Source organism: Trachypithecus francoisi, unplaced genomic scaffold, assembly GCF_009764315.1.
Source record: "Trachypithecus francoisi isolate TF-2019V2 unplaced genomic scaffold, Tfra_2.0 Lachesis_group12, whole genome shotgun sequence".
NCBI lineage: Eukaryota > Metazoa > Chordata > Mammalia > Primates > Cercopithecidae > Trachypithecus > Trachypithecus francoisi.
The window spans coordinates 2835128-2856384 of NW_022681457.1; the positions used below are offsets into that span (position 1 = coordinate 2835128).

A 21257-nucleotide genomic window follows, 5' to 3' on the forward strand; every position below is an offset into this window, starting at 1 on the left:
TGTCTAACTTCCTGACAGCAAGTCCCACTGAATGAGCTGCTTTCCCAGAATCCCTTGCACCTAAATGTGGCCAAGTCAACTGCTAAAAACAGTTACTTTCCCAGAATCCCTTGAAGCTAGGAGCATGAATGGGCCCAGGTGAAAAATATTTACTTTCCCAGAATCCCTTGGATCTAAATATGGCTAAGCTAAAAACAGTTACTTCCCCAGAATACCTTGGAGCTAGGAGCATGACTGAGTCTAGGTAAAAAAACATTTACTTTCCCAGAATCCCTTGCACCTAAGTGTGACCATGTTAGCAGCTAAAAACAGTTACTTTCCCTGCATCCTTTGAAGCTAGGAGTGTGAATGGGTCCACGTGAAAAATATTTACTTTCCCAGAATCCCTTGCACCTAAGTGTCACCATGTCAGCAGCTAAAAACAGTTACTTTCCCTGCATCCTTGGAAGCTAGGAGTATGAATGTGCCCACATGAAAAAGATTTACTTTTCCAGAATCCCTGCACCTAAGTGTCACCATGTCAGCAGCTAAAAATAGTTACTTTCTCATAATCCCTTGAAACTAGGAGTGTGAATGGGCCCAGGTGACAAATATTTAGTTTCCCAGAATCCCTTGCACCTAATTGTGGCCAAGTCAGCAGCTAAAACCCATTACTTTCCCAGAATCCCTTGAAGCTAGGCGCATGAATGGGCCCAGGTGAAAAATATTTACTTCCCCGGAACTGCTTGCACCTAAATATGGCCAAGTCAACAGATAAAAACGGTTACTTTCCCAGAATCCCTTGAAGCTAAAGGAGGCCACATCTGCCCAGCTAAAAATATCCAGTTTCCCAGGACCCTTTGCTGCCAAGGACAGCTATACCCCTAGCTAAAATTATTCCTTTTCCCAGAAGCTTTCACAGCTACCGAAAGCCAGTCCACAGTTAGAAGTATTCACTTACTCAGATTCACTGCAGCTAACCAGAGCCACGGTCTCCACTAAATGTACTCACTTTCCCAGAATCCCGTGCAGCTAGAGGGTTATATACCCAGCCAAAATTAATCACTTTCCTAGAGTCCCTTGAGGCTAGCAGCAGCCATGGCCTCAGATAAAAATATGGTATTCACTTTCCCAGAATCCCTTGCAGTTAGCAGTTGCCATATCCCTGGCTATATACTTATTTTGCCAGAATTCCTCCCGTGAGTGACCATCTGACCTAGTCTGGCAATGAGATAGAAACAGAGGGTTTCTGGAAAGCCCTGGCTTTCCTGATATGGGCATTGGGTTACGGATGTGTTTTCTGAGCTTTGTAAAGGATGCCTCATGCTTAGAGCTGTATCACCTATTGTGACCTAATTTGACCAGGCTTTGACCTGCAGTGACTTTTTTTTTTTTTTTTTGAGACAGAATCTCCCTCTGTTACCCAAGCAGTAGTGCGACCTCAGCTTACTGTAACCTCCATCTCCTGGGTTCAAGTGATTCTCATGCCTCAGTTTACTGAGTAGCTGGAATCACAGGTGTGCACCACCCCACCTGGCTGATTTTTTTGTATTTTTACTAGAGACGGGATTTCACCATGTTGGCCAGGCTGGTCTTGAACTCCTGGCCTCAAGTGATCTGCCCTCCTAAACCTCTCAAACTGTTGGGATTACAGGTGTGAGCCACCGTGCCCAGCTGACCTGCAGTGGCTTCTGTAACCTGAAAGCCTTAATGCAGTGTTTTGTTTACCTCACCCTAAGCTGATTAGTATAAAGCAATGAACGAGAATCAATGACCACACTTGTGTGTGGCACGCATGACATCTGGAAGGATGCTGAGAACGAACGTAGCTCCTGACCAGTCACTGCTGAGCACATCCCTAACTGATGTAAGACACGGCTGAGGTCAGAATAGGGAGGCCACGCTCTTTGGGAGTGAGGGGTCTGCTATTACTGCATCACTATGTCAGTTGGGGCTTCTGCCTGCCCTGCTCCAAATCCTTCCTTGGTTCTGTACTACCTTCAAACCCAGGCCCAAACGCCTAGGCTTGGCATTCTGTGGACTCTGGCTTCAGCTGACTTCCCCAGCTGCTCCCCTCTACAGGGAGGCTAGTGATTATGCCTGTCACTCTGAAATCACCTCTCTGGTGTCCAACCCTGGATGCACTGTGTGATCCTGAATCAGTGTCCTCACCCCTCTGGGCTTCTGGGTGCCTATCTGTGATCAATAATTGGACCTGCTTCGTGGGAAGCTTGTGATGACCAAATGAGGGCTGTCAATGGTGCCTCGGACACCTCCAGAGTTATTACTATTGTTTTGATTGTTATTACTGAAGGCCTTTTTTTGGTGCCTGGGAGAAATTCAAAGATGCTCCATGCCAAGTCCAGCCTGCAAGGAGCTTACAGTAGGAAGGGAGGTAAAGGAAGTACAAAAGCACCTCTGCGTGCAAGATGGGACCCGACTCATCCCCTAAGGGAGCGAGGACTGCCCTTCTTGCTCACCCCTCCAGCAGCTCTGTGCTCGCACAGCAAAGAACCAAAAAGCATGCTTTTGGTTCTTTGCTGGACAAAGCGCAAAGTGACCAAGCTCTGATCCAGACACTGAGGATACATTAATTAAAATGAGTTCACACAGGAAATAAATTTTCAACCATGTCTGGCACTCAAGACATGATAGGGTCAGCCGGGCACAGTGGCTCACACCTGTAATCCCAACACTTTGGAAGGCCGAGGTAGGCAGATCACTTGAGGTCAGGAGTTCAAGACCAGCCTGGCCAACATGGTGAAACCCCATCTCTACTGAAAATACAAAACTTAGCCAGACATGGTGGTGGGTGTCTGTAATCCCAGCTACTCAGGAGGCTGAAGCAGGAGAATCGCTTGAACCCAGGAGGCGGGGGTTGCAGTGAGCTGAGATTGCACCGCTGCACTCCAGCCTGGACGACAGACTGAGACTACGTATCTCAACAACAACGACAACAAAAAAAAAAAAAAAAAAAGAGAGAGAGAGAGAGACATGATAGGGTCACCATTGTCATCATCAGGATTATTATTAGTTATTGTTATGTTGTTATTCTTCCTCCACCCCGGTCTAATCACCTGATCTAACCACCTGGTTTCTATAAACCCAGGGCCCAATGTATGCTGGGTCTCCGCGACCACCACCTCACACCTCGTTTCAGTTCCGCCTCATCCTCTCTCTCCACTAAGTCCCCAGAGGAAATGTTCCGAAGCTCAAAGAGCCCTTTGCCGTCTCCCCATTGTTCATGGAATGAACCTCAAAGGAGCCTTTGCAGGGCCCAGGTGGGTTTTTTTTTGGCGACGGAGTTTCACTCTTGTTGCCCAGGCTGGAGTGCAGTGGCACAATCTCGGCTCATCGCAACCTCCGCCTCCCGGGTTCAAGCGATTCACCTGTTTCAGTCTCCTGAGTAGCTGGGATTACAGGCGCAGGCCACCATGTGCGGCTAATTTTGTATTTTTAGTAGAGAGGGGTTTCTTCATGTTGGTCAGGCTGGTCTCGAACTCCCGACCTCAGGTAATCTGCCCGCCTCAGCCTCCAAAAGTGCTGGGATTACAGGTGTGAGCCACCGCGCCCGCCCTCTCCTGCTAGTTTCTGCAGCCTCTGCCCACACCCTATCCAGCCTCTCCACTTTCCTCCCACAAGCTCTCTCTAGCTCCAGGGGCTTCCCCCATTCAAAACCCTCCATGGCTCCCCAGTGTGTTCAAAATGCCACCCAAACTCCCTGCTGTGGCCCAGAAGGAACAGGGTGGAAATCTGCCGATTTCCAGCCTCGTCCTGGTACCTCTTCCTCCCGCCCAATGCCAGGCACCCACCCAAAAAATGTGCCATAATCTCGCACACTCCAGGGCTTCTGTGCTTGGCTGTCCCTCTGCCTGAAACACTCTCCCTGTCTTCTCCCTCCTCCTGGCTGACATCTTTTCCCATTTGAAGACTCAGCTCAGAAGCCACCCCCTCCAGGAAGCCCTCCCTGACTTTCAGGCTGGATCAGGAACCGCATCACGGCTTTCCTCTGGGTCTCCCATCCCAGCCCTGCCTACTCTGGGTTGTCTCCCTCTTGTGACATGTCTGTCTCCCTCACTGGACTGTAAGCCCCATGGGGACAGGGCTAGGAATGTCTCGATCACTTCTGTGTCCCTGGCAATGTCTCACACAGGGTCAGGCCCAGACAATCCCTTAGAAGTATGTCAGAGCCGGGCGCGGTGGCTCAAGCCTGTAATCCCAGCACTTTGGGAGGCCGAGACGGGCGGATCACGAGGTCAGGAGATCGAGACTATCCTGGCTAACCCGGTGAAACCCCGTCTCTACTAAAAAATACAAAAAACTAGCCGGGCGAGGTGGTGGGCACCTGTAGTCCCAGCTACTCGGGAGGCTGAGGCAGGAGAATGGCGGGAACCCGGGAGGCGGAGCTTGCAGTGAGCTGAGATCCGGCCACCGCACTCCAGCCTGGGCGACAGAGCGAGACTCCGTCTCAAAAAAAAAAAAAAAAAAAAAAAAAAAAAAAAAAAAAGAAGTATGTCAGAAGAATGTGGTTTCAGAGGGAGATGCCACTTTGTTTCTACTGGGCAAACAGTCTGGTGTTTCTAGGCCTGCTGCCTGGTATTTTTCCAGCCCCTAAGCCTGGTTTCTTTTGATCCCGCTTGCCCAGTTTCTTTGCAACCACAATTCCATGTATGCCTTCAGTCCCCAAGAGCTGGGGCCTTAACCCTGATGTTATGTAAGAGATTGAAGCCCTGAGCTCCGACCTCGGGCCTTTTCTGCACTCCCTGTGGGACTTCAGGCCACTCTCTCCTCTGTCTCTGACCCTCAGTCTCCCCAATCCGTATCACAAAGGGCCAGTGTTGGCTTCCAAGACCGTCTGTGGGTCCAAGTGTCGTAGTATCTCTAGCCACAAGGGGGCAGTGTGGGCCTGTCTGAGGCCAAGGAGGGTGATGACCAGCGCAGGTGGGAGAGAGCTGGATGCTCTGGCCACTGTCTCCAGGGCAACGGAGGAACCCATGCTCTCTCTGGGATGACCACGCGATTTAACCTGTTCCCATCCTCCTGATGGCTGACGCTGTGAGAAAGCCCAGGCTGGGAACCCTCCCGGTTCAGCCAAGAGCCAAACATAAACCCTCCCAGCTTCCTCCCAGCAGCTCCAGCTGCCACGTCTCCTGTCTCTGCCCTTTCTGTGTCCCCGTATACCTGCCTCTCCATCTCCCTGGCCCATTTCAGTTTGCACCATTCATTCTGTCTCATGTCTTCTCATGTCTCTCTGATTCTCCCTGTGTATTTCTGTGTGTGTGTCTCTCCTGTTTGTATTTTTCTTTTAGAGACAGGGTCTTGCTCTGTTGCCCAGGCTGGAGTGCAGGGGCACGATCATGGCTCATTGCAGCCTCAAACTCCTGGCCTCAAGTAATCCTCCCTCCTCAGCCTCCCAAAGCGCTGGGATTCCACGCATGAGCCACTGTGCCCGGACTGTTTCTTTATCTTTGTGCCTGTCTCTCCATTCATTTCTCCCCCTTTCCCTATGTCTCTGTCTCTCCATCCTTCTCTATTCTCTCTCCTCCCTCCCCACTTACCTGCGCTCACCGTAATTGCCTCTAAAAACTGCTCCCTCCATGAATGGGTCCCGATTACCAAGGCCAAGTTCGTTTTCTTGATGAGTTTATCCACTGTGTTCTGGAGACGAGAGGGTGGGGGAGAGGTCACTGCCCCTGAGCCAACCAGGGAATCTCCATGTGGGGTCCTGGGTCGGGGGCTCACAGCCTGTGCACAGGGGTCCTCAACTTTCCACACCCCAGTTCTGAAGGCAAGCGAGGAAAAGGGAGGCATGTGCTGTCCGTGGTCCTGACGCGGGACCCTTGTTTGGCCTGCCCTTGGGAACCTTGTGGCTCCCCACTTTCCAGACCCTCCCTAAGGAAATGACCCAGGCCAGACTCCATGAAGGTTAGGCCCCAGAAAATCACCTTAAAATCATACGACTCCTCGATGATGACCTCCAGCCGGCAGTTTTCCCCAAGAACTGGCTTGCCCATCTCTGCTATCCTTCGAGCCTCCTCCTCCTCAGCTGTCAGCTTCCTGTCCCCATCCCCTGCAGCATGAGGGATGGGGGTTAGACTCCCGGGAGACCTACCTAACTGGGCCTGTGATGCCTTTACTACCTGTCCCCATAGTTAGAGAAAGCCTATCTGTTCTTCCTCTGGGAAGCTCCTTGGTGACTCCTCCCAGCCTCCCACCTGACCACCATCTCTTTCAGCCCCGAGGCCCAGCTCCCACAGGCTGGTCCATGACCTTTAGTTGGTGGGCTCTGGGGTTCGTATGGGTGGAGGCTGTGAGACCTTAGGCAATGCCTGAGCCTCTCTGTGCCTCAGTTTTCATATCTGTAAAATGGGCACAGTAATTAGTATCTACCTCATGGGATGGTTGTGAAACTTAAACGAGTTAATTCATGTGAAGTGCTTAGAACAGTGCCTAGCACACAATCAATATTCGATACATGCTGTTATCTTTATTATTATCACCAACATTATCATCATTGCCGCCACCCTGATAGGGGAGGCTGGGTCTCTACATTCAGTTTCTGGAAACATCCTAGAGTGTGGTTGAGGTGGTGAGAAAGGGGGAGGACACCCGATTTTGGCACAAATCTTGGAACCAGACCCACCTACATCCTGGTCCTGAGCTTACTTCTCTCCCCAAAGTATGTTGACCCCTGACTCCAAGCCCAGCAGCAGCCCAACCCTAATTCTAGTCCCTAACTTTGAGCTTGACTCTCACTGTGGCCCCAAATGGAAGCCTGTCATCAACACTGACTCCAAACCCCAACCCTCAGCCCTGGGTCTGACCTCAGCACAACCCTATCCCTAAACCCTAAACCCGACTCTAACATTCACCATAACCTGGAGCATCAATAACCCCAAGCCAAATTCCAGACTCCATCTCCAGATCTAACTCCAGTCCTACACCTGACCCCAAACCTCAGTCCCAACTCCCAACTCTGACAGCATCACTCATGAGGAGCTTGACCACGTGGCAGAGGCTGAAGTGTGTTCACCTGAACCTGTTTCCTCTCCTTCCTGGGCAAAGAGCTGAACTACATTTCCCAGTCTCCCTTGCAGCTGGGCGTGGCCATGGCCTGAGTTACGGACACTAGAATGTGGGCAGAAATGATGATCGGTCCCTCCAGGCTTAGCCCCGAAAACCTCCCATGTGAGTCTCCAAACTCTCTTGCCCTGTTTGCCAGCAGCAAATTCAGGTAAAATGCCAAAGCTTCCTGGTACAGTGGAGTCACAAGATGAAATGGCCACATGGCAGAAGAAAGCCACCCACCAACTAGGAACACTCTCATAAAACTTTGCCTGAGAGGCCGGGTGCAGTGGCTTATGCCTGTAATCTCAGCACTTTGGGAGGCCAAGGCAGGTGGATCACCTGAGGTCAGGAGTTCGAGACCAGCCTGGCCAACATGGTGAAACCCTGTCTCTACTAAAAATACAAAAAATTAGCCAGGTGTGGTGGTGGGTGCCTGTAATCCCAGCTACTCGGGAGGCTGAGGCAGGAGAATCGCTTGAACCCGGGAGGCGGAGGTTGCCACGAGCCAAGATCGCACCACTGCACTCTAGCTTGGGCAACAAGAGCGAAACTCCATCCCAAAGCAAAAACAAAAACAAAAAAACAAACAAAAAACAACTTTGCTTGAGCAAGAAATAACTTTTTTCTTTCTTTTTTCCTTCCTTCCTTCCTCCCTTCCTCCCTTCCTCTCTCTCTCTCTCTCTTTCTTACTTTTCTGAGATGGAGTCTCGCTCTGTCACCCAGGCTGGAGTGCAGTGGGCACGATCTCGGCTCACTGCAACCTCCACTTTCCAGGATCAAGTGATTCTCCTGTCTCAGGCTCCCGAGTAACTGGGATTACAGACGCATGCACCACCATGCCCGGCTCATTTTTGTATTTTTAGTAGAGACGGGGTTTCGCCATGTTGGTTAGGCTGGTCATGAGCTCCTGAACTCAAGTGATCCGCCCACCTGGGCCTCTCAAAGTGCTGGGATTACAGGCATGAGGCACTGTGCCCAACCAAGAAATAACTTTTATTGTGTGAAGCCTCAGGGATTTGTGGCTCAGTTTGTCATAGCAGCTTGTATTGCTTCCTCCAACAAATACAATCTTTAGTCTGACCCTAATCCTAACCTCGGATCTCAATTCTGATCTTGACTCCAAAACGACTTTTCCATCTCCAAGCCACTGACCCTAGCCCCAACTCTTAGTCCAATCTCCACCTTGGCCCCAGTTCTAACCTAAATTCCTCAAATTCTATTACTCACCTCAAAGTCCAACTTTAACTTTGACCTAGATCTGACTCCAATTCTAATCTTACCCCCCAGAAACCCAGGAAACAACCTCCGCTGTGACTCTCACCTTAATAGTCCCAACACCGATCTCCAGTCCAAATGCCACCGCACCCCAATCAACCCCAAACTGGATCCTCTCCGACCCCACTCTCACAAACCCAGATCCGATTGGATGACTTACAACTATAGACATCGTCTTTTTTTTTTTTCTTTTGAGATGGAGTCTTACTTTGTTGCCCAGGCTGGAGTGCAGTGGTGCAATCTTGGCTCACTGCAACCTCTGCCTCCCGGGTTCAAGTGATTCTTGTGCCTCAGCCTCCCAACTAGCTGGGATTCCAGACGCCTGTCATCACACTCAGTTAGTTTTTTTTCTTTTTTTTTTTTCTTTTTTTAGGCGGAGTTTCACTTTTGTTCCCCAGCCTGGAGTGCAATGGCGCAATCTTGGCTCACTGCAACCTCCAGCTCCTGGGTGCAAGCGATTCTCCTGCCTCAGCCTCCTGAGTAGCTGGGATTACAGGAGTGTGTCATCAGGCCCGGCTAATTTTGTATTTTTAGTAGAGACGGGGTTTCACCATGTTGGTCAGGCTGCTCGCTAACTCCTGACCTCGGGTGATCCACCCTCCTCAGTCTCCCAAAGTGCTGGGATTACAGGCATGAGCCACCACACCCGGCCTCACCCAGGTAATTTTTGCATCTTTACAAGAGACGGGGGTTTCACCATGTTACAGACATAATCTTGACCTCCAAAATGCTCACTGTAATCTCAAACTCACACAGGCACCACCAACTCTCAGGCCAGCCCCCATCGTCCCTCAGCCCTGAATCTGCCTTTATCTCACCTCCAATCTGCCTCAAACCCAACCTGGAAGGGTAGCTTTGGGGCTGGGACCCTCCCCCAGGCCCTCTTCCAGTGGCTCCTCCCCACTCAGAGCCCAGAGGTGACTTCACTCACCTTGATTGAGTAGCAGAGCTGGGGAGAAACAGAGACAGGCAGACAGTGAGATCAGTTCCCCACGAAGCTCAGGTCCACGAGCTTTAAGGAGTGCCTGCAATTGAGCCCCTGAAAGTCCCCCAACCCTGGACCCCTTACTTCTCCCACAGCCCACTGGTCACCTCTCACCTGAAATCCCTCGTTTAAGCCACTGGGGCTGGCCCAGCTCAATGAAGAAATTATCCTTTTTCTCATATTCCTCGTCATCAACTATCTTCACCTGAAGAGTTTTCCTGTGAGTGAGGCAAGGGGAGGCAGAACACCCAGCGTAAGGTCCCCTCCCCAGAATCACCAGGCAACCCTCCTGGCAGCCAGCCAGTTTTCCTAGCACCTCCTCTGTCCCAGACTCCAGACTCTCATTTAATCCTCACCACCACGCAGGGAGGAAGGCTCTATTATCATCCCCATTTGACAGAAACAAAACCAGGCACTGGTAAGGAAGCTAAGTCTGATTAAAGTAAAGCATTCTGGGCGCGGTGGCTCACGCCTGTCACCCCAGAACTTTGGGAAGCTGAGGAGGGAGAGTTGCTTGAGGCCAGGAGTTCGAGACCAGCCTGGGCAATATAGTGAGATCCCATCTCTATTTATATTAAATAATTCATTTCAAAAAATAGGCCGGGCACGGTGGCTCACGCCTGTAATTCCAGCACTTCGGAAGGCCAAGGCGGGCGGATCACGAGGTCAAGAGATTGAGAACATCCTGGCCAACATGGTGAAACCCTGTCTCTACTAAAAATACAAAAATTAGCTGGGTGTGGTGGCAAGCGCCTGTAGTCCCAGCTACTCAGGAGGCTGAAGCAGGAGAATCGCTTGAACCTGGGAGGTGGAGGTTGCAATGAGCTGAGATCGCGCCACTGCACTCCAGCCTGGCAACAGAGTGAGACACCATCTCAAAAAATAATAATAATAATAAAAGTACAGCAGTATGAGCTTATGGTTGAGACAGGTTTTGAACACACAACTGTCAGAATCCACACTGTTAACCCCTGTACTCCAGCCCAGCCACTATTGTCTCCTACCTAGATTACTAGTTGCCTCCTAAATAATCCCATGCTTCAGCTTCACCCCCACCGCCCCAGTCTGTTCTTTCAAGAGCAGCCAGAGTGATCCTGATAGAACCAAGGTCAGACTGGGTCCCTCCCCTGTGCAAAACATTTGCATGGCTCCTATCTCTCAAAGAACAAAAGGCAAGGTCCTTAGAATGGCCCACAAGACCCCTGCAATCTAGTACTCATTCTCTTTCTGGCCTCTTTGCTATTCCTTGAACAAGCCAGGCCTGCTTATGCCTCAGGGCTTTTGCGCTGACTGTTCCCTCTGCTTAGAACACTCTTCCCTCAGACTCACTTCCTCAGTTCTTCCAGTTTTTCATTCAAACTTCACCTTCTCAATGAGGCCCACTCCTTCCATCTTATTTAATAGTGAAATCCCTCACTGCTCCCACCCCAGCACTCCCTTACACTGCTCTGTTGTCTTCCTTTTTAGTGTATTTATTATTACTTTTGGAGACAAGGTCTTGCTGTGTCACCCAGGTTGGAGTGTAGTGGTGCAATCATAGCTCAATGCAGCCTCAAACCCCTGGGCTCAAGCGATCCTCCTGCCTCAGCCTCTCATGTAGCTGGGACTACAGGCATGCACCACCATACTCAGTTAATTTATTTTTTGTGGCGATGGGGTCTCACCACATTGCCCAGGCTGGTCTTGAACTCCTGGCCTCAAGTGATCCTCCCATCTTGGCCTCCCAAAGTGCTGGGATTACAGATGTGAGCCACGGTACGTGGCCTGTCCTCTTTAAATATCATCTTCTAACACCCTCTAACATTTATTTAGTTTATTGTTCATTATTTACCATTTGCTTCCCCATTTTTAAATTTAAGTTCCCCCAGGTAAGTTCACTTATGCTTTTTGCTCTATCTCCAACACCCAGAACAGTCTCTGGCATGGAGCACACCCTCCATACATATTTCGCTAACTCCAATCCTTCAGCACAGAAAATCCTCAGCTTCCTGTTTTCCATCCCAACCAGATTTGGAGAGTTAACCAAGTACTGATGTTAACTGATTTTCGCAGCATCTCTGCTCCTATGGTAACCAGGGGGTGGCAGGAAACAGCCAAAAGTTACCTGTCACCATCAGGCACACAACCCACACCCCTTGACCCCAAAGATCCACAAACCCAGAGTGCCCACAACTCTGCCACTGGCAACTCTTTCAGCTGTAGGAACCATGTAGTCCCACAAGGCCTGGCCCCAGAACCCAGAAACACAAACACCCAGCCCACACAGTCACCCAATCGAGGAAGCACAGCCGATCACACCGCCCACACCCACACACCATCACACCCTACAGCCGTTCCCACTGCAGTGGCAAGACTGCATGGACCAGATGCCCGTCAGTTAGCACGACTCCCCCACCACAGCCGTGGCGATGTCGCCACCCTGCAGCCCCTCACTGAGGTACCACCTAGACGCTTCTACCTTACATCTCACTCCTGACGCCTCTTGGTGTCTGTTTATTTCCTTCAGTGGCTCTCTGCATCTCTGTCCCTATATTTTCCATCTTCTTTTCTCTCTCTGCCTCTCTCAGCTTCTCTGGGTCTATCTCTCCATCTCTGACTCTGTCTGTCTCTGATTCTCCAGCAGTCTCTCTCTCTGACTCTGACTCTCTCCATTCTCTGTCTCAGTTTCTTCTCATCTTTCTGTCCTCCCTTTTTTTGAGACACAGTCTCGCTCTGTTGCCCAGGTTGGAGTGCAGCTGCATAATCATGGCTCACTGCAGCCTTGAGCTCCAGGACTCAAGCAATCCTCCCACCTCAGCCTCCTAAGTAGCTGGAAATATAAGCGTGCCCCACTACACCTGGATACTTTTAAATTTTTTATAGAGACACGATCTCACTATGTTGCCCAGGCTGGTCTTGAATTCCTGGCTTCAAGTGATCCTCCCACCTTGGCCTCCCCTGTGCTGCAGTTACAGATGTGAGTCACCGCACCCGGTCCGCCCTTCTTTATCTGGATTCTTCTCTCCCTGTCTCTGTCTCTCAGAGTCTAAAGAATGGAGTAACCAAAGTCAACGCACTTCAAGCAGAAGAGTTTCAATCAGGCAGTCATTCAAAAGACGCATCTCAACACACAAACACGCACAAGACACAGCGACACCCGCGCAAGGACAGGCGCACACAAGACGGCCATGTGGGGACATCCGCCCACCTCCACCCTCCTGGTTCCAGGATATTTTCAATTTTCTGTGGGTGGAAAGAAAGGGCCGCCCCCGACCTCGGCAAGGGCTGTGAGCTGTCCGCGGTGCTGAAATGCTGGGGACGGCGAGGAGGGAGGGTCTCCTGAGACATGCTCTTCGTGCACCCTGACACACACAGACAGCTGCCGACACAGTGACACGCTGACAGGGTGACACACACACACCTCTGTCGCTCACTTTCGCAGACACGCTGCGATCCGCTGACACACAGTGACTGACGTACAGTGACAGGCACGCCAACTGCGCTCTGGCAGACGCGCCCTCAGAGGACTCACACGCAGGAGAATCCCAACGCGCAGGAATCAACAAGAGGGTCTCGACTTAGACCAAGGCAGGACTTCCTGAGATCAAAGGAAGCAGATTTCCTCCCCAGCCTGTCCCCTTGTTTCCTGAAACCTCCACTCTCCTGCCCTTCTCCTCTGCCGGCCTCTGATCTCTGACCCAGTCTCCTCCTCTCCTGTCTCTCACTGACCCCAACTCCCTTTTCTCTCTGCCGCATCGTGAGAACCTCTCCTTCCCTGGGTCAGAGTCTATCTCCTCCATAAGTGTCTTTGTCGCCTCTGTGTCTCTCTGCCTTTCAGTCTCCCTCCATCTCAGTTTCTCAATATCCACCTCTCTCCTCTCTCGAGGCATCTCTCTCTGTATCTCTTCCTTTTTTTTTTTTTTTTTTTTTTGAGATGGAGTTTCGCTCTTTGCCCAGGTTGGAGTGCAATGGTGCGATCTCGGCTCACTGCAACCTTTGTCTGCTGGGTTCAAGCGATTCTCCTGTTTCAGCCTCCCGAGTAGCTGGAATTACAGGTGCATGCCATCAAGCCTGGCTAATTTTTGTATTTTTAGTAGGGACGGGGTTTCATCATATTGGTCAGGCTGGTCTCAAACTCCTGACCTCAGGTGATCCGCCCGCCTTGGCCTCCCAAAGTGCTGGGATGACAGACATGAGCCACCATGCCTGGCCTCTAAGTTCCTGTCTTTCTGTGTCTCTCTGTTCTGTTTCTCTCTCCAGTTCTGTTATTCTGTCTTCAGCTCTCCCTGTGTCTATCTCTGTGTCTCTCATTCTCTCCCTGCCACCCCATCTCTGTGTGTCTCTCCTCCATCTCTGAGTTGATCCTCCAGCCCAGCTGCTTCAAAGCGCCTCTAATTAGCGCCTGCCCATCAGAGGAAGGAAGAGTTTCCCTGAACACTAATTAGCCTCCTGTTCTCTGTCTTCTGACGCCACAGCTGGGAGCTTGTGGGGGTGGGGGACAGAGGGTGTCCCAGCCTGGGGAAGCCGTGTGGGGGAGGAGAGGGCCTGTGGGGTTGCAGCAGCAGGAGGGAAGCAGGTTGGACTACAAGAAGGACTAGAAGAAGAAGAAATAAAACTCTCCATTCCCCTTATCTCTTGGTGTGAGAGAGGGGTCTGGGATGGTGCCTCTCGCAGCCCCCATCCCAAGTTCTCAACAGCCCTGAGACGAAGACCAAGCCAGACAGAGAGAGAGAAGGAAAGGTGTGGAGAGTGTGCCTGAAATATAAGCTGAGTCAGAGAGCGAGGTGCTGGGGACAGAGAGCCGCAGATGAACAGAGACGCACAGATCCAGAGAGAGTCAGCCCAGGGAGTGAGAGATGCAGAGATGCAGAGGGAGAGATGAAGAGACAGCGAGCGCAGTGAGAAACTGAGTGCCGCCCAAGGCGGAGGCGCAGAGGCTGGGAGGAGGAGGAGGGGGAGCGCGGTGGGGACTCCGCTTGAGTAGGAGGCGCGTGGGCGGCAGAGAGGAGGGAGACAGACGGGCATGCGGGGGCGGAAGAGAGCGGGCAGAGGAGGGACAGGCGCTGCCTGCTTCCTGGGCAGGCAGGTGGGGGAATGTGACGCTGCAGGCACACATGGGGGGACACTCGGGCACCTGTGTAAGGGGTGGCCAGGGATCTGGGCATGAGAAAGCCCTGACTCTATAATTTAGTGTACGTGTCTGTGACTTTATGTGTATCTGCATGTGCTTTTTTTTGTTTGTTTTTTTGTTTTTTGCTTTTATTGGAGACAGGGTCTCACTGTATTGCCCAGGGAGGAGGGCAGTGGGTGATCACAGCTCATTACAGCACGTCACTCGTGGGCTCAAGCCATCTTCCTGCTTTGGCTTCCCAAGTAGCTGGCACTACAAGTGCACACTACCATGCCCAATTAATTTTAAAAAAAATTTAGTAGAGTAGAGGCTGGTCTCCAACTCCAAGGCTCAAGCTATCCTCCCGCCTCAGTTTCCTAAAGTGCTGGTACTACAGGCATGCGCCACCACTAATTTGAAACAATTATTTTTAGAGTAGGAGTCTTGCTATGTTGCCCAGGTTGCTCTCGAACTCCTGGCCTCAAATGATCCTCCTGCTTTGGCCGCCCAAAGTGCTGGGATTACAGGTGTGGACCACCACGCCTGGCCCTGCCGTGTGTGTCTTTGTGTGTGTGATGCCTATAAATGGCTTTGTGTTTGATCTGTAAATGTCTGTCTACATGTGTGTGTCTGAGTGTATCCAGCCAGCCCACCTCCTCAAATCCCATTTTCCCAAATCCCAGCCCTCAGGCTCCCCAATGTCTCCCCAGGCCCTGCCCTGCCTTCGCAGGCCCCCCTATTCCAGCATCATCTTTTCCCAAAGCCTCGCCCACATTCCCCTTAGGTGTCCCGCTATTTCCCCAGGTTCTTCCTCATACCGAGAAGCTCCATCCCTTCCCTAGCTATGCCTCCTCAGACCCCACCCATCTCGTTAGGCCCCGCCTTCTTCCGCAGTCCACATCCATTTTCCCATTTCCTGGTGTCGTATGTCCAAACCCAGACCCCACCCATCGCTCTGGACCCGCCCCTTCTTCACAGCCACAGACAGCGTCTCACCTCCACAGGCCTCTCCCCACATCTCCCTGGGCCCTCTTCTTCAGGACACACTCCACCAGCTACCAATTAAGGCCCCACATTGCTCTCTCCAGGCCCCTGTCCCATCTCTCCTCACCTCGTCCACCCTTCCTCCTTGGGACCCTCTTCTCACCTGTCCAGACGCCCCTCTGGGCTTCGCCTCTTCATTTCACAGTCACAACCCCATCAGGCCCCGCACACATTGTGGACACAGCTCACCCGGGCCCCGCCCCTCCCGAGGCCCAGCCCACTTTGGAGCACGATTCACTCAGGCCCCTCCCCTCCTGAGGGGCCAGCTGCTCCGTGAAGCCCCGCCCACTTTGTGGGTAGAGCCACGCAAGCCCCGCCCCTGCGCAAGGACCAGCCCGCGATGTGGGCACGGCTCACTCAGGCCCCGCCCCTGAGCCCCATCAGGCCCCGCCCATCCCGAAGCCCCACCCCTCTCCGGGCCACAGCGGGAGTGCTCACATGGTCTCGTCGTCGCCAAACTCCAGCTCTCCGCACGCGTCCTCATAGTGCACGCCGCCGCCGCGCGCCGTGCCGTCCACCGTGCGGTAGGGGAGGCGCACGGTGCCGCGCGCGCCCGAGCTGCGCACGACGCGCACGTCCACGGTGCCCATGCACTCGCTCACGTGCAGCAGGCGGTCCTGGAAGGAGAAGATGCCTGCGTGGTCGTCGTCCAGGATGGTGACGGTGGCCAGCAGCGGCGCCACCAGCCGCCCCTTGGGCCGCCCGCCGCCGTCCGGCTCGAACATGCCCTGCGCATCGCCCACGCGCAGGTTCAGCAGCCGCACGAAGAAATGCTCGTCCTCCTCGAAGATGTCGTCGTCGATGATGCCGATGCGCAGCTCCTTCTGTGTCTCGCCTGGTTTGAACACCAGCGTGCCCTCGCTGCGGCGGGGTGGGGAGCGGGAAGAGCGGGGTGAGGGTCGGTCATCGGCTGTGTGTTGTACGGGGCTGGGGGGAGGGGTCTGGACGTGCTTCCCAGAGGAGGGGCAGGTGCCATAGGAGAACTCCCAAGTATGAGGGTCGACAGGCACTAAAGAAGTAATACTGAGGGTGAATCAGGGTGGGCGTCCTGGAGGAAGGGCTGCAGAGCGGGAACAAGACAGAGTGGGCCCCTCCCCGCGTGGAATTCGTGAGGAGCAGAACAGGTAAGGATAAGGTTGAGATCAGGGCAGGCTTCCTGGAGGAGGCATTAGCGGGTGGGCATACTCCAGGCAGAAGGAACAGCACATGCAAAGTCCAATAGTTAAGAGGGAGCCTGGGGTGTTCTACATCCCTGCTTCTCAAACCTTAATGTGCATATGAATCCCCTGCTGCATCTTGTGAAAATGCAGATTCTAGTTCAGAAGCTCCCGGGTTTCTAGAATCGCATTTCTTTTTTTTTTTTTTTTTTTTTTTGAGACGGAGTCTCGCTCTGCCGCCCAGGCTGGAGTGCTGTGGCCAGATCTCAGCTCACTGCAAGCTCCGCCTCCCGGGTTCACGCCATTCTCCTGCCTCAGCCTCCCGAGTAGCTGGGACTACAGGCGCCCGCCACCTCGCCCGGCTAATTTTTTTGTATTTTTTAGTAGAGACGGGGTTTCACCGTGTTAGCCAGGATGGTCTCGATCTCCTGACCTCGTGATCCACCCGTCTCGGCCTCCCAAAGTGCTGGGATTACAGGCTTGAGCCACCGCGCCCGGCCTAGAATCGCATTTCTAATGAGCTCCAGGGGGATGTCCTGGTCACATTTTGAGTGGCAGGGGTATAGGACCCAGAAAGGACTCTGTCATTCCTCTGATAAAAGCCCTTCCCAGATGCCCCCAAGAGAAAGTCCATACACCTTAACTTGGTATCATTCATTCATTCAGCAAACACTCCTAAGGGTAGCCGTTCTGTGCTTTGTGCTGAGTGGTGCTGGGGACACAACAGTAACCAGGTCCTGTCCTCACAGGGTTCACAGCCCCGTGGGAGAGCCATATCACTATGACAATTGCACATTTAATGATTTAATTACGGTTCATTCATTCAACAGATACTGACGGCTTGTGTGCCAGGCATTGTTTTAAGTGTTGGGGGAATGGCAGCAGTAAGAAGTTTTCAGATTCTGTTTTAGTGCAGAAGAATGAACAATAAACAAACATAGGATGTTCAGGTGGCGATGGTGCTATCAAGAGAAACAGTCAGGAGGGTAGGGAGTGAGGAGAGGGAGCTGTTGGCATGGTCAAGAAAGCTTTTTGGAGGAGGTAACATTTGAGCAGAGACCTGAAGGAGGGGAGGGAGTGAGCCATGGGGAGGATGCCTGGAAAAGAGTTTTTTGTTTGGTTTGGTTTTGTTTTTTGAGACAGAGTCTTGCTCTGTCATCCAGGCTGGAGTGCAGTGTCTCCATCTTGGCTCACTGCAACCTCCCCTCCTGGGTTCAAGGGATTCTCCCACCTCAGCCTCCCGAGTAGCTGGGACTACTGGTGCCCGCCACCATGCCGGCTAATTTTGTGTATTTTTTGTAGAGCAGAGTTTCATCATGTTGGCCAGACTGGTCTCAAACTCCTGACCTCAAGAGATCCACCTGTTTTGGCCTCCCAAAGTGGTAGGATTACAGGCGTGAACCACCGCGCCTGGCCAAAAAGATTATTTTTGGTAAAGGGAACAGGCAATGCGAATGCCCTGACCTGGAGCTGGACAGCCGGACAGGATCTGACCTAGGGACAGGTCACCTGTTCAAGGAACTGTAGGGAGACCAGCATGACAACAGCAGAGGGAGCCAGGGCGAGAGGGTGGGAGATGACATCACAGTGGGAACAGGGCAGATCTCCTAGGGCCTGGGTGGGCTACAGTGAAGGCTTCTGCGTTTACCCTGAGTGAGGGAGGAGCCCTGTGAAGCCTCAAGCAAAGGAGGGACATTCCAAGCAGAGGAGGGACGTGAACTGACTTGGTGTTAAAAGAGTAACAGTTGTGTAAATCTCTGAAGCACTCATAAGATACTCTGTAATGGGGAGAGCCGGGGAGGGAACAAGGCAGTGACATTAGATTAGTCAGAGTGAAATTCTGAGGGGTCATGGAGTAGGTGGGCTCTTCCTGGCAGGGTTGCAGACATCAGCATGACTTTGGGATGTTAAGGAATCTTGAAAATCTACCCTTTCCCCCGATCCCTTGTACTGTGCATGTAAGGGGCTCAGCACCATCTCTGAACCCTGCTATGTGATCCATATTCATTCACTATCACTTTCATATTAAAGGAGTTCTGGGGCCAGGCACGGTGGCTCATGCCTGTAATACCAACACTTTGGGAGGCTGAGGTGAATGGATGACTTGAGGTCAGGAGTTCGAGACTAGCCAGGCCAACATGGTGAAAACTTGTTTCTACTAAAAATACAAAAATTAGCGGGTGTGGTGGTGCATGCCTGTAGTTCCAGCTACTCTGGAAGCTGAGGCATGAGAATTGTTTGAACTGGGGAGGCAGAGGTTGCAGTGAGCCGAGATCGCGTCACTGCACTCCAGCCTGGGCGACAGAGCGAGACTCCGTCTCAAAAAGGTGGGTGTGGGGAGGGGATCGGGCTCCAGTTCTCCAGCTCTGTGGGAGGAAGAGAGGGACCCCAAGGTTCTGGCAAGAGGTAGGGGACGTAGAACCTGGCGAAAAGACCTGCAGTGGAGGGACGAGAGAGTCCCTTAGCTAGGGATTCGCTGTCCATGGTGATGGATCACCCAGGAGGGTGGGCTGACCTGCTTCAAGCCCAGCTTGGCCGCCATGCCAGCTGTGTGATCTTGGGCAGTCAGGATTCTGTAGTCCTCTAAGCCTCAGTTTCCTTATCTGTGGAATGGGCTAATAATAGTGTTTACCTCCTGGCACTATCGTGAGGACTGAATTGATACAGGGAAAGCATGCGGAGGCACAGCGAAAACAATGATGGCTAGTGATATCCACATATTAATATTAGAATCTTAGAGTCGTAAAGTCATGGGATATGAGACATTTACATGTAAGGGATAAAGGGATCAGTAGAATGTGGAAATGTGGAGATGGTATCACCACCTTTTTTTTTTTTTTTGAGATGGCGTCTCACCCTGTCACCCAGGCTGGAGTGCAGTGGCACGATCTCGGCTGACTGCAACCTCCGCTTCCCGGGTTTAGGTGATTCTCCTGCCTCAGCCTTCCAAGTAGCTGGGATTACAGGTGTGTGCCACCACGCCCAGCTAATTTTTTGGATCTTTAGTAGAGATGAGGTTTCACCATGTTGGCCAGGCTGGTCTCAAACTCCTGACCTCGTGATCTGCCTGCCTTGGCCTCCCAAAGTGCTGGGATTACAGGCGTGAGACATGACACCCAGCCCTTTTTTTTTGTTTTTGTTTGAGACAGGATCTTGTTCTGTCATCTAGGCTGGCGTGCAGTTGCAGTCCCAGCTCACTGCAGCCTGGAGCTCCTGGGCTCAAGCAGTCTTCCCGCTTCAGCCTCTCGAGCAGCTGGGACTACAGGCTCGTGCCACCACACCTGGCTACTTTTTATACTTTTGGTAGACAGGGGGTTTTGCCATGTTGCCCAGGCTAGTCTTGAACTCCTGGGCTCAAGCAATCAGCCGGCCTTGGGCTCCCAAAGTGTTGTGATTGCAGGCATGATCCACCGCATACATCCTGTAGCATCATTTTTGCCAAACAGTTAATCCAAAGATTTAGCACCATCTTTACCAAACAATTAAACTGGGCATCACAGTAATGGACGAGTGGACATCATGTTCCTCCTGATACAATGCACCCAGGGGGACAGAGCATCTCTTCCATGAGATTCCTGCCAAAAGTGCGGGACTCTAATCACCAGGAAGCATTTGACAAACCCAGATTGACCATCATTCTAGTAACTGGACTATCATCTTCAAAAGCATCAGGTGGCAAAAGTCGTGAGAAGGCTGAGAAACTGATCCAGACTGAAGGAGACTAAAGAGATTTGACAGGGAAATGCAACGTGTGGTTCTGGATCAAATGGGAAGAGAGGGCAGGAGTGAAAATACAGCTATCAGGGATATTACAGGGATGACTGGGAAAATGGAAACAGGCTGTGCATCACTTAATTGACACTGAGTTAACAGTATCAGTTCAGCGTTAGATTTCTTGAGGGAGAACATAGTATGGTGATTAGGTAGGAGAATGCCATTATTCTCAAAAGATGCATGCTCAAGTATGTAGGCATGAAGGTCATGGTATTTGCAACTCGTGGTCACAGAGTGTCACAATTATTGTTGTTGTTATTCTTTTATTATTATTTTGAGACAGAGTCTGGCTCTGCCATCCAGGCTGGAGTGCAGTGGCACAATCTTGGCTCACTGCAACCTCTGCCTCCTGGGCTCAAGTGATTCCCCTACGTCTGCCCCCTGAGTGGCAGGGACTACAGGCACACGTTACCATGCCCAGCTAGTTTTTATTTTTTATTGTTTTGTGAGAGAGTCTTGGTCTATCTCCCAGGCTGGAGTGCAGTGGTGTGATCTTGGCTCATTGCAACCTCCGACTCCTGGGTTCCAGCAATTCTCCTGCCACAGCCTCCCAAGTAGCTGGGATTACAGGTGTGTGCCACCAAGCATGGCTAATTTTTGCATTTTTAGTAGAGACAGGGTTTTGCCATGTTGGGCAGGCTGGTCTCAAACTCCTGACCTTAGGTGATCCACCTGCCTCGGCCTCCCAAAGTACTGGGATTACAGGCATGAGCCACTGTGCCTGTCCCACAATTATTAATATTATTAAATATTAAAGAGAGAGATTAAAAGCCAACAGGATAAAATGTGAACAACTGGTGACTGTGGATGAAGGTGATATGACAGTTCAGCAAACTGTTCTTGTAGCCCTACTGTAGGTGTGAAGTTTTTCAAAATAAAATGTAGG

General features: G+C 51.8%; 1 protein-coding gene across 3 annotated transcripts in view; it reads right to left on the bottom strand.

Moving 5' to 3' along the window:
* Positions 1–21257, bottom strand: part of SLC8A2 (solute carrier family 8 member A2) — a 45794-nt gene that overhangs the window by 4406 nt on the left and 20131 nt on the right. Inside the window, exons 4-8 of one of the 3 annotated variants that reach the window (XM_033223822.1) lie at positions 15879–16301; positions 9422–9525; positions 9254–9271; positions 5925–6049; positions 5538–5637 (exon numbers count right to left, since the gene is read on the bottom strand). In XM_033223822.1, coding sequence (XP_033079713.1) covers positions 5538–5637; positions 5925–6049; positions 9254–9271; positions 9422–9525; positions 15879–16301 — 770 coding nt within the window. Of the gene's footprint in view, positions 1–5537; positions 5638–5924; positions 6050–9253; positions 9272–9421; positions 9526–15543; positions 15730–15878; positions 16302–21257 lie in introns of those variants that run through there. The other 2 variants (XM_033223824.1, XM_033223823.1) reach the window with 2 other exon arrangements.